At 46.2% G+C, this 19120-nt stretch overlaps 3 gene segments (V, D, J or C); all 3 read left to right on the forward strand.

Moving 5' to 3' along the window:
- The first annotated feature begins 1516 nt into the window (after positions 1-1516).
- On the forward strand, positions 1517-2061 carry LOC108541496 (T-cell receptor beta chain V region C5-like). The segment is given in 2 exon segments: positions 1517-1643; positions 1733-2061. Coding segments are annotated over 2 exon segments (420 nt in total).
- Positions 2062-5927: 3866 nt separating this feature from the next.
- LOC108541523 (T-cell receptor beta chain V region CTL-L17-like) lies at positions 5928-6771 on the forward strand. The segment is given in 2 exon segments: positions 5928-6028; positions 6155-6771. Coding segments are annotated over 2 exon segments (522 nt in total).
- Positions 6772-15069: 8298 nt separating this feature from the next.
- On the forward strand, positions 15070-15637 carry LOC108541497 (T-cell receptor beta chain V region CTL-L17-like). The segment is given in 2 exon segments: positions 15070-15170; positions 15294-15637. Coding segments are annotated over 2 exon segments (393 nt in total).
- The last annotated feature ends 3483 nt before the right edge of the window (positions 15638-19120 follow it).

Consider the following 19120-nt stretch of genomic DNA (forward strand, 5'->3'; position numbering starts at 1 on the left):
TAAATGTTCCTGCATTCTAAAATTAGGAGGATCTTACTTTCTTTGAATCAGCAGAGAAGGAAGCACAGGCAGTGGGGAGGGTCAGTTGGGAACACGGCAGAGTGGCTGCAGGATGTCCAAGACAAAGGACATGTAATATCAGATTCTAAGCTGTGAAGCTGTGATGCAACCCTGCTCCTTCTCCTGATGGATTTTTTAGGTCTCAGAACAGATGCATACCTGAGGGAGTAATTTCTTTGGAAATTAAGGGCAAATTGCTGTGTTAGTAACAAGTCCACCTTACAAAGCACACCTGGAAATGGAAATAAGATTATTTCTAAGGCCTTTTCTATTCTAAGAGTCTCTGACTTGGTGGTGAGCTGAGAGGTGAGGATGGGGGGTTGTTGATCCACATATGATGAGTACCATGAGGTTCTACCATGGAGCATATAGTTCTGAGAGTGAATCAGAGCCCTAGGAAGAATAATGCCCTTGATGTTTTGCCCTGTGCCATCCCAAACCACCCCACCCGTAATTAAGCAACCATGGAACTGAGGGTAGCCAGAAGGAATCAATCCCTGCTGCTTGGTTCAGTAGACAGAGGGACCTGGGGGAAGGGTGTTGGCTGGGTCTAGGAGAAGATGATGAGCTCAGAAAACAGACAAGGAGAACCCCCAGGGAAAACTTGGGAAACCCTGGAGGAATCACGAGATAGGTTATTAGAGCTCCTTTTTATTACTAAAATTTATTTATTACTAAATAAATGGCAGTAACCCTGCACGAAGGGATATTCCCTATGAATGATGGCATCTCACATAAAAACAGAGCATTCTTCCTTACCCTAAACTCGGCCCTCTCTCCCCAAGTCCCTCACACATCAGGCCACCTTTGTGCCCACAGATCATGGGCAGCACTGGGTGGTCATCATCGTCCACACAGAGAGGGCAGTGAGCAGTGTGAGGTGGGTCTGTCTGCTGTGGTCTCACCCCAGGCATGGAAAGCAAGAGCCCTGGATGGAGCTGAAGGTGCTCAGCTGGGTTTCTCAGGAGTCCCATCTGTCAGTGAATGGACAAGCACAGAAAGGAGCAAAAGACTCCCCCAATGTTGATGAGCCTGCCCCTGGGATTTGAAACTTGATAACAGAGAAAACCAATATAGCAAAGAGATTTTTAAAATCAGATTATGGTCAATTAAGCAATTAGAAAAGGATACTTGAAGGGATATTTGGGAGAACGGAGTCAAATAACAACAGGAGACATGAGGAGTTTCCCTAAGGACTCTAGACTTACTAGCACTAACATAGGTACAAACACCAGATGTATTATATTATTGAAGAAATAAAATTGACATTGAATTACAAACTGTTCACAAAAAGTCATGAAAATCTTGTAGACTTGATTCAATTCAGACAAATGTGTCCTTCTCATTCTCAGCTGTTCACTAGTGCATTCATCTTGAATTTGACCATCTGGGGAAAGGGCGTGGTCTCTCCTGACAAGAAGGCTCTGGGGCCCAGGCAGGGAGAATGACATCTCAGAATGACTCCCTTGAGAGTCCTGTTGCCCTTTCATCAATGTACAGAACCAGAAGACCCCTCCGTCCTGTAGCACCTGCCATGAGCATTGAGCTCCTGTGTTGTGCGGCCTTTTCTCTCCTGTGGCCAGGTGGGTCCTGGGCAGGGACCCTTGTGTGGATTTCAAGGCCCAGCCCCTTTCCACTGGGGCTGCAGCATCAGCTTTGTTCTTCTCTACAGGTCCAGTGAATGCTGGTGTCACTCAGACCCCAAAATTCCAGGTCCTGAAGACAGGACAGAGCATGACAGTGCAGTGTACCCAGGATATGAACCATAACTACATGTACTGGTATCGACAAGACCCAGGCATGGGGCTGAGACTGATTTATTACTCAGTTACTGCTGGTATCACTACCAAAGGAGAAGTCTCCAATGGCTACAATGTCTCCAGAATAAACACAGAGGATTTCCTGCTCAGGCTGGAGTCGGCTGCTCCCTCCCAGACATCTGTGTACTTCTGTGCCAGCAGTTACTCCACAGCGTTACAAGGCTGTCTCCTCCACACATGAAAGCAGGGAGGCTCTTCCCTCCTCCCCCACCCAAGACTCAGGGATGACCTGGGCAGAGTATTCTGGAACAGGAACCTTGGAACTCCAAGTGGCCCCCAACTGACCCAGATAGTATGAACCTCGCTCCGTGCCAGGTGCCTCTGCAGGCAGTCTCAGCCAGGCCTGGGCTGATCCCAGGTCCTCAGATGTCTCCTTTGTTGCTCTCTCTGGTGTATCCTCCAAGCTGTCCTTTAGGGGTTGGGCCAGGGCTCCCCCAGCTCCTACTTTTCAACTCATCATCCTGAGTCTGAGGCTCCCAGGATGAAACAGGATTTGTATTTCAGATCCAGCTAGACTCCTGTCTCTCCCTGGTGACCGTGTTGCTTCCTCTCTCTAGGGTTTCCCCCACTCCCCACCCTCCTGTGGCCCACCTTTCCCATCTCAGCAGTCATTCTCCACCCCCCACCTCCCCGCCCCTCTCTACTGCAGCCATGAGGGGAAACCCTCTTCTGTGACTCCTTCCTTCCCATCACAAAGATTTCAAAGGCCATTTCCTCTGCCCTGGGCTGGAGCCTTCCTTTATCTAGTGGCCAGCTCCTACCTGTGCTTCAGATCTCAGCATGATCAGTCCTTCTGTGGGAAGCAATCCCATGCCTCCCAGCTCAGATCAACTTTCCTCTCATAAGCTCTCAAAGAATCATGTCTGTTAGTAACCTTTAGCACACTTGGGCTTTCTCAGATACTTGTTTAATTATTTTTGTGCTCCCCCCAGTTTTTTTTTTTTTTTTTTTTTTTTTGTAGACAAAGTCTCATTCTGTCGCCAGGCTGGAGTGCAGTGTCATGATCTCTGCTCACTGCAAACTCTGATACTCTGATTCAAGTGATTCTCCTGCCTCAGCCTCCCGAGTAGCTGGGATTACAGGCATGTGTCACCACGCCCAGCTAATTCTTGTTTGTATTTTTAGTAGAGATGGTGTTTCACCATGTTGGCCAGGATGGTTTCGATCTCATGACTTCATGATCCCCGGTCTCTCAAAGTGCTGGGATTACAGGCGTGAGCCACCACGACCGGTCTCTGCGCTTAATTTTTTAGCCCATGAGAGCTAAGGCTGTGCCTGCTGCATTTACCAATATCGGTGCCTGACATGTGGGGAGACCCATTTCACAGAGAACGGATGAGTGAATGACAGGCTGAGTGGGTGATGAGTGGGTGGATGAACCAATAGTAGGAACATACTACATCTACTGTAACCTGGCAGAGATCTAGCATTAAGTAAAAGAAAGCCCACCCCTTTGATTGCTGGGCTTAGGTCAGTCTTGGAAATTGGTGGGGAATCACAATCATGGCATCCACACCTGGCTCAAGGCCTCCTCTTGTGGCTGCAGCACCTGACCTCCTGCAGGTCTCTGTGCTCTCCTTCAGGGTGTTTCCCCACAATAAATCAAGACAGATCAGAGATCTACCTCTAGAATTCCAGCCTTAAAGGTTGTTCCTTGAAACCACTTCTGGTAAGAAAATCTCCATTATGTTTGCATCAATAAAACAGGGCTTCTACAAGTTTGAGAGTGTAAGAGATTTATGATCAGAATTAGACTTTACGCATATGTGGGAGGAGCTGAGGAAGACAAGGTCTTGAGGAGATAAGTCAGAAGATGAAGGAGCCAGTCAGTAGCCAGGGCTTCTGGAGGTCTGGGCAGGACAGGCTGGAGTGGCAGGGACATGAGAGGATCAGAGCATGCCAGGCCATGCAGTGGGACCTTGAGCCAGGAGAACAGGAAAATGCCAAGGAAATCTGCTTCTGGGGAGGCTGTTCCCTCTGTGTGGGGGCCACTCCTGCAGGTGCACTGCCAAACACTGGGGGCAGCCTGGCTGCTGTTGGCCAGCATTTGGGAAGATGAACTGGACACAGGGTGCAGAAGGAACAGGACTTCCAAGGTCTGTTGGATGCCTCTGTATCTGATGGTCACTGACTCTCACTGTCTGACCACAATGACCTGCCAATTGTTATAGTGACTGTTTTATATCCATCTTCTAAATTTTATCAAATGTATCTTTGACCATCTCTAACCCAGAGTGATAAGAGAAATGGCATTGTGGGAAAGTCAGACTCTTTTTTTTTTGAGATGGAGTCTTGCTCTGCCACCTAGGCTGGAGTGCAGTGGCCGGATCTCAGCTCACTGCAAGCTCCGCCTCCCGGGTTTACGCCATTCTCCTGCCTCAGCCTCCCCAGACTCTTACCTTTGCAAAGTTGACTTAATACAATCGAGCACAGGAGAGATTCTCCCAGATTAGGCACCAGATCAACAACTATCTCAACCTGCCATGGTCCGTGGACTCCTCTCCGGAGGACACCTGTGCTGCCCAGGTGAATGTGGACACAATTTGTATGTAGATGTTCTAGACACTGGCTACTAACTTTTCTTTTAATCCTGTGCCTGAAATCTCAGTCCACCCAGAGGCAAGGCTCTGCCTCCTGCTTCTGTCTCCTTCCTGAGCTTCTTTCCTGCTGGAGTTGCTGGGACATCAGACTCCTGCTCAGAGTGCAGCAACCTGTGGAGAGGGAGGGAAGCTCACCTCTTGCTGCCTTCCTGGACCCAGTTATTTTATAACCAAAGCAAGTGCTCTGGTCTCTCTTTGAGCTCTGCAGTATGAGAAATGTGCTTCACAAATTTGTAGCTGATCAGCTCAGTGATTTGATGGCAAACCCAAAGTGAAATCCTCAGATCTGCAGAAAGTGCCCTGCATTTCTGTGAAGATGGCAAGAATACTGTGTGGCAGAGATGCCTTCTCTCCATGTAGAGACCTGGCCCCCAAACAGGACAGAGCAGAGAGGGCCAAAGAGCCCAAAACATGTCTCAGATGGTTGAAAGACAATTTCCCAAGGCAGTCCTGCTGACAACAATTGGTCGGTCGTATTACACGCCTGACCACCCTTTCCCCAGATCAGCTGAGTACCCAGGATATCACACATCCCAGCATCTTCCAACAAGGAAAAATACTTCTCATGCCAGCCTCCTTCCAGCATCACATTGACTAACCCTGGAGACAGACTTTCCAGAAAAAAGCTCTGTCTTCTCTTGGCCCAGTCTAGCCTTGTAGGTTTAATTCATGATTTATGTGACCTTTTAACTTACTCAAAGGAGAACATATGATTTCAGAGTAAAGAATGTTAATTTTATTTGTATAAATTGGACCTAAATAGTAAACTGAGTACTTTTCTTCCATCAGTGACTTAAGTTGGACAATGGTAAAACAAATCTTAGATGCTAGAACTTCAGGTCCTGGTGTTTTTCATATGGAAGTTCCCAGTTACCCAGTCCAGGGCATGGAATAGATGAGCGTTAGTAAGTCACGCTATGCCTGAGATGATTTTCTATGCGTATCTTTTCTGAGTTACAGTTAACAAAGGTGGGAAGTGATCCCAGAAGAAAGGCATGAGGGCAGTTCGTGAGGGAACCCAAGTGATGGGACAGTCCCATTGGGCATCAGTGACTGGGGGAATGGAGGAGTCTGGGGCATGGATGGGGATGGCAGAGGGGACCCTGACTTGCAGGAAAAACAATGAGCTCACCTCTTTGTGCCCTATGTTGGGAACAGTGTTGGCACATCCTACAGGACATGCCCAGCAGACAGAGGAGTGGCTGTAGGATGAGAAGATGAAATCAGAGATGCAGTGTGAGGTCTCTGAGTTCAGACACCTCTAGAGCCCAAAGCAATGAGCCATGCATTGATACTGTTAAAACAGAGGTTATAAATATTTAAAGCATCACCCAAGTGTGTTCTAATATAAATACTGTGACCGGGACGTCCTGGGGATTGAGAGAGGAAGTGATGTCACTGTGGGAACTGCCCTGTGGGGACAAGGACATCCCCCATCCTCTGCTCCTGCTCACAGTGACACTGATCAGGTAACGCCCCCATCCTGGCCTGACCCTGCCATGGGCACCAGGCTCCTCTGCTGGGTGGTCCTGGGTTTCCTAGGGACAGGTGAGTCCTCAGAACACAAAGTAGTTTCATTTTTTTTTCTGTATGTTGGGGTGTGTGTGTGTGTGTGTGTGTGTGTGATGACTACAAATGTTTTCCTTATTCTGTTGCCAAATTCTATTTCCACAGATCACACGGGTGCTGGAGTCTCACAGTCTCCCAGGTACAAAGTCACAAAGAAGGGACAGGATGTAGCTCTCAGGTGTGATCCAATTTCGGGTCATGCAGCCCTCTATTGGTACCAACAGGCCCTGGGGCAGGGCCCAAAGTTTCTGACTTACTTCAATGATGACGCTCAACCAGACAAATCAGGGCTGCCCAATGATCGGTTCTCTGCAGAGAGGCCTAAGGGATCCGTCTCCACTCTGACCATCCAGCGCACAGAGCAGCAGGACTCGGCCGTGTATCTCTGTGCCAGCAGCTTAGCCACAGCGTGGCACAGTCACTTCCTTCCTGTTCACAAACCTCATCCTTCACTCTCCTTGCAGTTCCCAGAGACCCTTAACAGAGGCCTTTCTTTGCTCCTCACTTTTCATGGGAACGAGGTGGATTTGAACATCGGCTGTCCTTTGGGTAGAAAGAGACCACAGATTCATTCCTGAAACACAGTGACTGCGAACGTAGGTGGTGAAAACAATCAGGGCCCACAGCACTCTAGGAGTCCTCGGAACCAGCTCACTGCTCCAAGCAAGGAGTGGGTGTCTTAGCCTTGGCCTTCAGGGCAGACACATCTTCTATAGGTCTTGGAGGCTGCGGTGCTGCCCACATACTTGAGGTTGTCAAGGGCAGGAAACATGCCTCTCCTGCATATGTTGGGGCATCTGGCATCTGGAAGGTCTGAGGCTACATCTCCAGGAAGATCTTTCTTCTGAAGCCTCTATCCCTGTCACCTTGGAAGTTTTCTGCAACAAAATATCAAACCTCTCTTCCTGTTTGAAGTAAAGGTCTTTGCAACTTTTGTGGTCCTTATGTGATAAATACAATCATGATAACAATAAGACTTCATTTCTTCGGTCTACTTTAAGCCACATGCATCTTTTATTTTGTTTCCATTTGCCATTGCTGCTGTTCTGATACACACAGGCATGCCTTCACCACTGCTGCCAGTTCACCTTGATTCGCTCAGGAAATCTGATTTTTAGACTCTGAGTGTTTTCATTGTTGTCCAACTCATTTGATTTGAAATAATTTTCCAAAGGACTTAAGCTCAAGAAGTGTTTTATTTTTCATATTGAAACTATTCCTTTTTATTTTATTTTTCATAATATATAGTGTTACATAGTACTTGTTATAAATAGAAGTACAATGATTATACTGCAATAGAATTTTCCACCTGTCTGTGGGTGATGCTGCAGTTTGTATCTATGAAATCAAACGCACTGGTCAGAGCTGATGTGATTATGGATTATGGGTTTCTGAGAGTCCTCAGCAACAGGCCACTTCTCCAAGTCTGGGGCTCAGTGTCCTACATACAACCATGACAGAGGTGCCCTGAATTTTTCATAGCTAAGAGGGGCATTAGCCGGGCACGGTGGCCCACGCCTGTAATCCCAGCACTTTGTGAGGCCAAGGCGGGCAGATCATGACGTCAGGAGATTGAGACCAACCTGGCTAACACGGTGAAACCTCGTCTCTACTAAAATACAAAATTAGCTGGGCGTGGTGGCGGGCACCTGTAGTCCTAGCTACTCGAGAGACTGAGGAAGGAGAATGGCGTGAGCCTGGGAGGCGGAGCTTGCGGTGAGCTGAGATCGCGCCTCTGCACTCCAGCCTGGGTGATAGAGCGAGACTCCATCTCAAAAAAAAAAAAAAAAAAAAAAGGGGGCAACAAAGCGTCCTACATACAACCATGACAGAGGTGCCCTGAATTTTTCATAGCTAAGAGGGGCATTAGCCGGGCACGGTGGCCCACGCCTGTAATCCCAGCACTTTGTGAGGCCAAGGCGGGCAGATCACGACGTCAGGAGATTGAGACCAACCTGGCTAACACGGTGAAACCTCGTCTCTACTAAAAATACAAAAATTAGCTGGGCGTGGTGGCGGGCACCTGTAGTCCTAGCTACTCGAGAGACTGAGGAAGGAGAATGGCGTGAGCCTGGGAGGCGGAGCTTGCGGTGAGCTGAGATCGCGCCTCTGCACTCCAGCCTGGGTGATAGAGCGAGACTCCATCTCAAAAAAAAAAAAAAAGAGGGGCATCATAGTCCTTCCAATCTCACTGACCAGAAATTGTGGTGGTACAGACACCAAATTTCTTTCCGCAGAGAATGATGGTTACTGGCGGGGAGTTGCTCTGGATCCACTTTTTCTTGTGTCCTCATCAAATCGCTCCTTGCTCAGGTACACTGTGGCTCCTGGGACTGAGTAATGCAAGGGCACAGATGGGAATTCCTTGTCTTCCTAGACCTCCTCTCTAACTGCTGCCACTTTCCTCCATGTGACTCCTGAGACACCTGGTCCTAACAGTGGACAAGCTCTGACACTAAGGCTGAAGAGAACACAGTCCACAATTGTAAACGGTGCTGCAAGAACATGTAAGAAAAGTGAGCAGGGCTTCCAATTTATACTGAGAATGAACATGCAAAAGGAGCAAAGGGCAGACGTTACTAATGAACAAATAGGAAGGAATAGGGTTTCTGTTCTAATGAAATCATTCTGTTTTCTTAAGTTAAGCAGGAGAAACATTTCATTGCAATTACTTCAACTCAAAGGCTAGCAGCTCTCTTTGCTCTGTGATCTTAGCAGCTTCAGAGGACTCAGAAATCCCTTTTCTGCACAAACATCCCTTTCTCCATTCCAAGACCCAGGATCTTACACTCTGATCCTATCATGAAAATAAGGAGGTGTGCTACATTTGTTGTGGCCTCATTTTTAGTGTGTTGAGTAGGAAGCATTGAAGAACTTTGAAAGCTTTGCTCTTGAGTCTAGGGATGTGCTGGAGGCAACTTGTATGACTCAGAAGAAGCAAATATGCATACTCTTCCCAGCTCCCCATTCAGTGAAGCCATGCTGGCCGCCTGAAATCTGCCATGATGGGAATGCTGGTACAACAGAAATTAGGAAATGCTGCCAGCCATGTCCCCACCTTCACAGACACCCAGTTTAGCAGCACATCACTGGAGTATTTTCTGATGTCCCTGTTATGCCATGTCTTGTGGGGACAAACGGGCTCAGAATTTATCTCCCCTCTACTCTTGTTCTTAGAAGCCATCATCTAAGGGGGCCTCGATTATTCCTATTTCTATTCAACTCCCAAATTCTCTTGCTCTGTAGCTCTGTTTTTCCTACAAGCATGCAAATCTGGAACATGACAACCATTTTTTGAATGTCCCTAAAGGTATCCCTGAACCAGTTCATTATTTACAAATTATCTTTCCTCACATGGAATATTCAGATGCTGGAGTCATTGGGAACAGAGATGGCCAAGCAGCAACTCTAGGTTGTGAACCACATATAGCCCCGCTATTCTTCTGTGTCACCAACAGACCCTGAAACAAGGACTTTTTTGCTTTGGAAACTAAGCAGGTCCACACCAGTCAGGAATGACTCTGCTTTTACTTTAGGCTGAGAGGTCAGTCTAAAGTATTCTCCTCTCATCCCATGTATTCTCCTCTCCAAGACTGAGTATGGCCACTCTCCATCTGAGTCCCTGGAAGTTGTCCAGAGTTCCCTGAGAATCTCTACTCTGGGGGCAGAATCACCAAGGTTCATCCTCACCAGCTCCCCACAGGCTCTGGTAGGGCTTTCCTGCCAGGTGCCGGGCACAGGAATGGCTTTGCCTGTCTCTTAGTTAGAAGGAGGCTGTACAATAATGTTTGTATAAGAGGGACTGGAATTCTGGGTCTCCTTTAAAGTATTTGACAAAATTTTCTTTGTTGTTTTATTTGTTTGTTTTATTTTGCCATCTCACCAATGAGGAGAGCAATCCCTTGGTAGTTATATTGTTTTTGGCACTTGGGAAGGTTTTTGTGGTTAAGTCACGTTAAGAAATTGTGCCTTTTTTTCCTGTTCAGCTATAATCCAAGGCAGTGAAAGAAACAGCAATAATTTTGAGAGTAGTCACTTGTGCTTCCTATGATAAAGGTGTTACATTTCATTGCCCACATCTAACTTTCAGTCTAGTGGAAATGAAAAGGTACAGTTAGGGGGCATGTGAGCATGCCATGAGAGAGGTCAATACAATTGAGAAGTCTGTGCCAATCCCTAATACTGTGAGATTGAAGGGGAGGGAGAGATGACCTCTCCTTCAGACTGTGCTCAACAAGGAGGGAGAGGGACTTCATCCATGGGAAGCTGAGGAGGAGCAAATCCCAGGGGCATCTAACTCAGGGTGCAGGAACAAATCCTTGGAGAGGAAAGTGGTCCAGTTCAGCTGTCACAGGAGACAGGAGAAAGAAAAGTCATGTAACCCACAGTCCCCAGGCTGATTTGCTTCCTTATGACACTGTTTTGCACCAGCGTGTTCTCATCTCCCGCTGCTCCTCTGTCTCGGCCAGAATCATCTCTTCCCTGTTTGCTGCTCAGATCAGTGGATGCGCATTGTATAAGCTGATCATTTCCTGAAACAACCCCTTTGCTAGTCTTAGCTATATCCATCCTTATTTTCTGCATTAGGTACTGCTCCCGCCACCATTGCTTGTTGTCTTGTAAGAAGTCTCATTTTATGTATTTCAATTTTACTTTTCATTAATAGACATTTGACTTCATCTTTTGCTGATCTATACTTTTGGGGTAACATTGTCACTTTTGGAGGACGTTTTTGTTTATCTTTAGTGATTCAGATTAAATAATCTCTTTGTGCTTCAGTGTCTGTGTTTTCTTACTATATAAAACCAAATACTACTTCCTTTCATTCCTCTCATCCTGTTCCTCTTTCTTTAGATGGTAGTTTTAAGGGAGAAAAAGTTAGACTATAACTGGAGCTATGTGATAAGAGTTATTCAGAATGAGGATGGGATATTAAGATTGGTAACTCAAAGCAATAATTAGGGTTAGAACTAATGTTGGAATTAGGGTTTAGGGAAACTGCTCATAAAACGTGCGCGATGGCACTTCTGGAATATTTTTCCAGCTCACTCTGCAGACACTTCCCAGCATTCCTTGGGCCACTGCAGAATAAACAATGATGAAACTTCACTTATTGGCCACAAGATGGCACTGTGGTCCACTGGGATCTGAAGGGCTCTGGGGATTCTGGGAGAGCAGTCTAGGAGGGAAAGGGTTAAGAAAAATTAGGGCTTGGATCCAATATTATGCAGATGTTGCAGCAGTTTTCAGTTATAGCCAGGCTACCTACAGCTGTGGAAGAGGAGGGAAGTCCCTCTAATCTTTAATGAGATCTACAGTTGAAGAATGTTGGCCAGGCAGCCTTGGTGTCGGGGCAGGTGCAGACAGAGGAGCAACTGCCTCAGAGGAAAAGGGACAAGTGAAGGGTGGGTTGTGCCCTGATCCCAGTGCATCTCTGCTGCACCTCATCCTCTCTGCAGGTCTCAGCAGGTGACAGCTTTAACCTGTTGAGTGTTCTGGGATTCTACAACTTCATAAGTCTTACTGATAACATCACCTTGGCTGAGATTGCATTGGGCACAGAGCATGTATTCTCTGGAGGACAAAAAATATTGATAACAATTTCTGAAACACCTAAGTAAACAAACTATTGAAGGAAAATGTTAGTAGATGCAGCAAACTGTGGCGTTAGACCTGAAGATAACAGACTAGTAGAATTATACAAAAGAGACTATATATAAGTCTGTACTAAGTACCTGTGGCATAGAGCAGTGTTTGAGTCCTATCAGGGTAGGTTAAGGAAGGAATTCAGCTATTATCATGACTTTAGCTTGGATGAAAATCCATGAACTCCTTAACTGATTTTCTTATTAAATATTACAGAATAATATTGAGCAAACTTTTTATTTTTATCCAGCCTATATCCCTCTTTAGCACTAATAGGTACAGTCAACGCCTCTTTAGCACTAACAGGTAAAGCTGAAAGCAAGGTTTCTTTAGTTTGGATCCATTAACTACAGGACTGTGAGGTCCATAGCTGGGCTTTACAGGGAGTGCAAACCGCATGTGCAGGGAAGCCCATGTGTCTGTGCTGTGCCCAACTCCCCTCTGTGAGGCTGCCAAAGGCGGAGGCCCAGGTCACCCAGGACCCCACTCACAAAGAGGAGAGTAGGCTTCTTGCTTGGCAAAAAAATCAATTCAAAAATTGGCCAATCTGTTCAAAGCAAAAATGAAAGGAAAGTCTCAATTGTGAGACTGATGAATGCCCAGTTTTCCAAGTTATGAAATTTGTAACAGCTCATGGTTCTCAGAATGATTTCAACAGCATATGAAGATATTTTTTAAAGTCTTTGTTTGTCTACAGCTTTCCTTGATTTTGGTCCTAGTTGTTTTTCAGCCCACTCAGCAGTTGAGCTTATTTTGATGCCAGATTTCAATGTTGCCACTTCGGTCACCAAGCACTATTCACATTCTCCATAACTTACACAGATAGGTGTGTTCCTGTCTTGTCTCATTTTTGTGTGATTCATTTTTAAATTGGGTTGTGCAGAATACAAGCATACATTTGTAAATGACTCCCATATTTTATGCAATTTAGCTGTTTACTTTTTAGTAATACCTTTTATGAAAGCACAATAGAGAGTAAAACAGAAATATTAATACAAGGACATCCTGGTACATTTTGACAAATGCATATATGCCAGTGCAACAGTAACTGAAATGATTATGAAAAAATTTCCATCATGCAGGAAAGTGTCATCATGCTCCTTTCCAATCAATTTCTATCCCAGAGATAAAAACTTTTCTTATTTATGTCTTTATTTATTAGAGACCGACTCTCACTCTATTGCCCAGGCTGGAGTGCAGTGGCGTGATCTCAGCTCACCGCAAGCTCTGCCTCCCAGGTTCACACCATTCTCTTGCCTCAGCCTCCGGAGTAGCTGGGACTACAGATGCCCACCACCATGCCTGGCTAATTTTTTCTATTTTTAGTAGAGACAGGGTTTCACCGTGTTAGCCACGATGGTCTCCATCTCCTGACCTCATGATCCGCCCGCCTCAGCCTCCAAAATTTTTGGGATTACTGGCATGAGCCACTGCACCTGGCCAAAACTTTTCTTATTTTAATCACCATTGACTAGGTTGGTCTATTCCTGAACTCCATATAAATGGAATCATATAACATTTTTATTGAGTTATTTTCCTCCAAAATTAGCATTTCTGAAGTGTATTCATATTGTTGTATCAGTAGGTCATTTTTTCTTATGACTAATATTCCATTGCATAAATATACCACGGCTTGTTGATCCATGCTCCTGTTGATGCATATCCATGTTACTCCTGTCTTCAACTATTATGAATAAAGTTGTTGTGAACATTCTTGTGGAATTCTTTCTTGTGGACATATACATTTTTTTAAAATTTTCTTTTAAGTATAGACATAAGAGTGGAAATACTGACTCAGTGGAGATGTGTGTGCTATGCTTCCGTGTCCCCAAGAAAGCTCATATTGAAATTTGTCAATGTAATGGTATTGGGAGGTGGGACAGTTATGACTAGAGCATGAGGGATCTGCCCTCAGAAAGAGATCAATGCCCTTATTGTGGGAGTGAATTAGTGGTCTTGGGAATGGTCTTCTGATAAAAAGGGTGAATTCAGTCATTTTCTCTGTCTTGGGTGCTTGCTTCCCCTTCCTTCTGCCTTGGATAACAGCAGGAGGCCCTCATCAGTTATGGCCCTTTGATCTTGGACTTCCCAGTCTCCAGATCTATAAGCCAAAAAATCTCTTGTCCTTATAAATTACCCAGTCTGTGGAATTTCTCTATAGCAGTAGGAAAGAAATTGAAAGAAAACATGGTGCTGAGAGTGAGGCTGTTGCTATGACAAGTACCTGAAAATGTGGAAACAGTTTTGGTTAATGGCAAATGGGTAATGGATAGAGGTTGGAAGAATGCGGAGAAGCAGACTAGCAAAACCCTAGACTGCTGAAAACAGAGCATGAAGGACAATTCTGGTGAAGGCTCAGGGTGAAATGAGGAACAAGGTATCGGAAATTGAAGTAAATGCCATCCTTGTAAGTAGCAAAAACCTTGGCAAAATTATGTCCTGTTCTAGGACTTTATGGAATATAAAAATCACGAGCCATTTGCTAGGATATCTGCTGAAAGAAATATCTAAGCAGCTGAGCATTCAGGCTCCTGTGTGCTACTTTCAGGCACTGGGAAATTTAACCCAGCAAGAAGGGAGCCAAGGGAATAGATTTTGCAAACCAGCACAGATGGTGACCCTACCTCCCTCTGCTGTCCTGTCTCCCATAAGCCAAACTCACTCTGGACTTAGAGAAAAGGGGAGACAGTTAACATGATACACTGAGGTCAGCTTCTGAAGGCAGGGTGGATCTGGAGGTATTAACATAAACTGTCCAGAGCACTACATATAGGATGGCATTGAGGATGCTGAGTCCCAAGCTGGTTAGGTCTGTGCTGTGAGCTGATGAGGCCCTAGAATAATTTCTGGGGAATCTGTACTCTTGATAATTTACAGACAACCCAGGTCTGCTTTGGATCTGATCAGATGGACTGGATATTGGGGACTCCGCACCACTGGCCACTCAGGAAAGGGGTTGGGAATGTTGCCTGGGACAGGAAAATATGATAAGAAATATTGGTGTGAATCTAGCATCAGAGAGATGATATGAGGACAGTCAGGAAGAGCTGGAAGCTGAGGTTTAATCACAGGCTCCTCACCCTCTGCTGATGGGCAGGTGTGTGAGCTCCAGCATGGAGCACCGCAGCACTAGGTGGGAGGAAGGTGAGAGGGTGATGAGGCAGCCTGTGAGCTGGGGCAGTGTAGGCAGAGGATCAACTGTATCATCACAGAAGCTTCTGCCTTCACCCATCCCTCCAGCTCTGCAGGACAGGTAGAGTCCAAGGTTTGTGTAGCACTAGACCTAAGGAAGCCTGCATGGGGAGGACACAGGACAGTGACATCACAGGATACCCCTCCCATCAGGAAATAAAGGCCCAGAACTCACTCAGCTCTTCCGCAGGAGGACCAACCCAGCAGGTGCAGTGCTGCCTGCCCCACTGTGCCATGGGCCCCTGGCTCCTCTGCTGGGTGCTGCTTTGTCTCCTGGGAGCAGGTGAGTCCTGTGCACAGGACAGCAACCCCATTCTCTGCTTTCCCACCCCTGTGTCCTCCACTTTACCTTGGGGAGGGTCTCCAGGCTGTCACCTGGCTCATCCTCCATCTGCTTTTCCCACAGGCTCAGTGGATGCTGGAGTCACCCAAAGTCCCACGCACCTGATCAAAATGAGAGGACAGCAAGTGACTCTGAGATGCTCTCCTATCTCTGGGCACAACAGTGTGTCCTGGTACCAACAGGCCCTTGGTCAGGGGCCCCAGTTGATAGTTCAGTATTATCGGGAGCAAGAGAACGGCAGAGGAAACTTCCCTGAACGATTCTCAGGTCACCAGTTCCCTAACTATAGCTCTGAGCTGAATGTGAGCGCCTTGTTGCTGGCGGACTCGGCCCTGTATCTCTGTGCCAGCAGCTTGGCACAGCCTGGCAGAGTCACTGACATTCTGTATATAAACTTCCTGCCTTAGCTTTCACTTCAGAGCTGCAGGCCCCACCCGGGTTCCACTCCTTTAAGGGAAGCTTTCAGTTGTTTGGAAGGCATGTCTTGTGTCCTACCGAGCACGAAGCTCTCCCAACCAACAGAGCCCAGGTTTCCTGTGCTCTGAGAGTGCCCGCTTCGCTGCTGCATCCTCTTGCAGCTTGTCACTTCCTGGGTAACTTCAGGAGAAGAGTGACTGCTGAGCCCCAGATGTGTGCTTCATTCTTTGCATTTGTTATATAGCTTAGACCTTTTCAACAGTCTTGCACATCAAACATTCTTATTCTTCCTTTATAGATGGGAGGCTCAGGGACATTGAGTCATTTTCCCGTGTCTCCTGGCTTGTAAGGATCAGAAGTAGGAAACAAACTAGTCCATACATTTTCCACCTACTCCCCTGCTCCATCATCACCTTCTGCATCCTTCTGACCAGCAGGGCTGCAGTAGAGATTCAGTTGTCTTCAGGGGTCATTACCTGGCCTCTTCATTAGCAACTTTGAGGAATGTTAAATTTCACACTTTTAAAAAATCATTTATATGCATTCCCCATGTCTTTCCCCAGTCTGCAACTTAGATTTTAATTTTTATGGTGTTTTTTGATGCACAAGAATATAATTTAATGCAACAAAATAACAATTTTTTTTTGTGTAGACAAAAAGCACTTTCTCATATCAATGTCTAAGCATAGTAAAATTTAATTTTGAATTTTCCCCACTAAGAATAAATGTACCTGAAATATATCTTATGTAAGAAATAAGATAGAGACCTAGGAATGGGAGGGAAGCACACATGTTCAGTGAAGAAGAAATAGCCTGTCAAACAGAGCCCTAAAGTGGACACCAGGAGCTGATGGTAGGTAATGGTAGAAGGAGCTAATGGTAGGTGGAGGACAAATGATCACGACCCTAGTCAGTCTGTTGTCTTGTAGAAGAAAGGCAGCCAGGAGCAGAGACCAAATGGGTGAAGGTTTATGACTTGACTCTAGGGTGAAGGTTGCAGCAGGTAGAGGGAGGAATAGCAGGCAGAGGACAGAGTCACTGGTTGGCAGGGGCAGTGGAATCACCAGTTGACTCTACTTACATCCCGGAATTATGTCCCCAACACACAAGTTGAAAAAACTCCCCACTATGTTTCCCTGACCCTGCCATGACCACCAGACTCCCCAGTGGTGTGGCCTTCTGCCCCCCGGGGGCAGGTGAGTCCCCTAAAGCCTCTTTCTTGTCTAACCACATCCTAGCCTAAGCCATTACCTCAGGTCTACATTATTGGGTCCCTCCTTGGACACTTAACTTCTTTCTTTCATAGACTTTATAGAAGCTGGGACAACCAGATCCCAAGATACCAGAGAACAAAGGCAAGACATGAAGTGGCACGGAGATGCGTGAGACTGCCATCCGTGACTACATGTGTAGGCATTAATAGGAGCTGAAGCTGGTGCACAGCTGATTCACCCCAGCACACACTACAGAGAAATCCCTGAGGGTCTGTGCCTTTCTCTCAAAGCCAAATAGGTAGCCTTGGTGTCCAACAGCCTCTCCCAGACCTCTATGCCCTCTTGCAGCAGCCTCCTCCCCACAGCCACCCTCCTCTGCACACAGAGCTCAGTGGAAGATACAGGTGGCCTTGTCTTCACGAGACCATGATCCAGGCAGTGGAAGACATTGTCCCATAGGAGTTTCCCCAATACTGCCCAGGCTGGGGCCCTCAGATTTCTGAGCAGCTCTCCCAGGCCAGTCTCAGCTGGATGGGGGAACACATGTCACCGTGATGTGAGCAGAGGCAGCCTCTCTTCTAGGCCCCTCCTACAGCTCTGACCTCAGAAGTCCTCTTACTCAGTTGCTCTCACAAAGGAAAGTTCATTTGAAATTGTGTATTTGCAGACAGCATTGACAACACAAATCTATGTTCTTTTCCCTTTCGGCCTTCACAACTCCATCTTCCCCACACCACTCCCATATCAGTTCTCAGCCTCCTCCATGTGATGTCTGCTCCCAGCTGTCTTCGCCCTTCCTCTGCACCCTCATCTCCACGTCAACCACAGATGCCTCAGTTCAGGCCATTCCTCACGCATCATGCTCCTCCCACCAAAGACTTTTCCACTACATGCTATAACCTCTGGGTCATCACAAGTCTCTTCTTTTTTATTCTTTCTCCAAATCTCAGTTTAGCTACCACCATCTCTAGGGAGACACTCCTTCAACAGTTTTCTCAGGCTGCACCTCCTTATTGTAAATGCTCACAGCTTATAATATGCATTAATATTCTTAGATTTAGCACCATAGTCATTTTCCCTGACTTTATGTGACTATTTGACACTTCTCTTGCATTCTGGACTGTAAAATGCATCATTTTACAAATTGTGGATGTTTTGTTCTCCATTTTATTGTCAGTACCAACAGCGGTTCCAGGTGCCACTGATCAGTCTTCAAAGAATAAAGAACAGACATTGAAAGGCCCTCCGAGTTCCCACATAGACTGTTCCAGAAGTCTGTACGCATTAAATGGCACCCTCTATCCCTTCACCTCCTAGGATCAAATGAGTCCTGGAAACATGAGAAATCCCTGTCATGGATGAGTCACTGGATCCCAAGCCTTTCTACACGACTGAATTTCCTACCTGCCCATCGCCCTCCTGGCTTGTCTCCTCATTCAATCTCTGTCCCTCACAGGTGTCCTGGATTTGGGAGTCTCACAGACACAGGGCACCTAATCACTCTGAGAGAGTGATCAGAAACATAATGTCAAACACTGGCATTAAAAGGTGATGGAGAAGAAAACAAATGGCTTCCCCATTCTCTTAGGGAGAGTTTTCTTAAGGCACAAATATCCCTTTGGGTGACTTTGAGGCCACAGTGCCTGATACACTGAGCCATATTATGGATGTCCATTTCCATGAATTGGTGGGCAATGCCAGAGACACAGAGCTCATGGTCACCAGCTTCCTCCAGCCCACACCTGATTTTGGTGCAGGGCACTAAGCAGAGATCTTTGCTTGTTCCCCTCCTTTGCCAGTCAGGAAAGGGTGGTTGTGAGACAGAGGCTCCATTTACAGAGCAGGGCTACGTGTTAGTCCCTGAGGAATTGTGAGAGCCATCCTGGGTGGAAATAATCAAATATGCAATCACTGAGGATGGCCCACAGATAGACCGAAGCCCCAGTTTTGCCAGAATGATTTGCATCTATGTTTTAAAGACGAATGAAGTTTTACCTCTTTAGGCAATAAAGACCAAAAATAGACGAGCTATTTTAAATAATTGAACCTTATACAGACCAAAGTCAGAACATCTTTCCTAGGGCAGCATTTTCTTCCACCCACTCGCTAAAGCTGCATTTGAGAAAGCTGTGTGCTGTTAATAAATGCTGGAATATCATTACAATTGACATCATAATACTACTACTACTTGGATCAGAAACATAAGCTTGAAAAGTGTGTAACTGGAAAGGAGCTCTCACTGAGTTTGGAAATGCAGGC

The sequence above is a fragment of the Rhinopithecus bieti genome, unplaced genomic scaffold (genome assembly GCF_001698545.2).
Source record: "Rhinopithecus bieti isolate Rb0 unplaced genomic scaffold, ASM169854v2 scaffold_20175, whole genome shotgun sequence".
Lineage (NCBI taxonomy): Eukaryota > Metazoa > Chordata > Mammalia > Primates > Cercopithecidae > Rhinopithecus > Rhinopithecus bieti.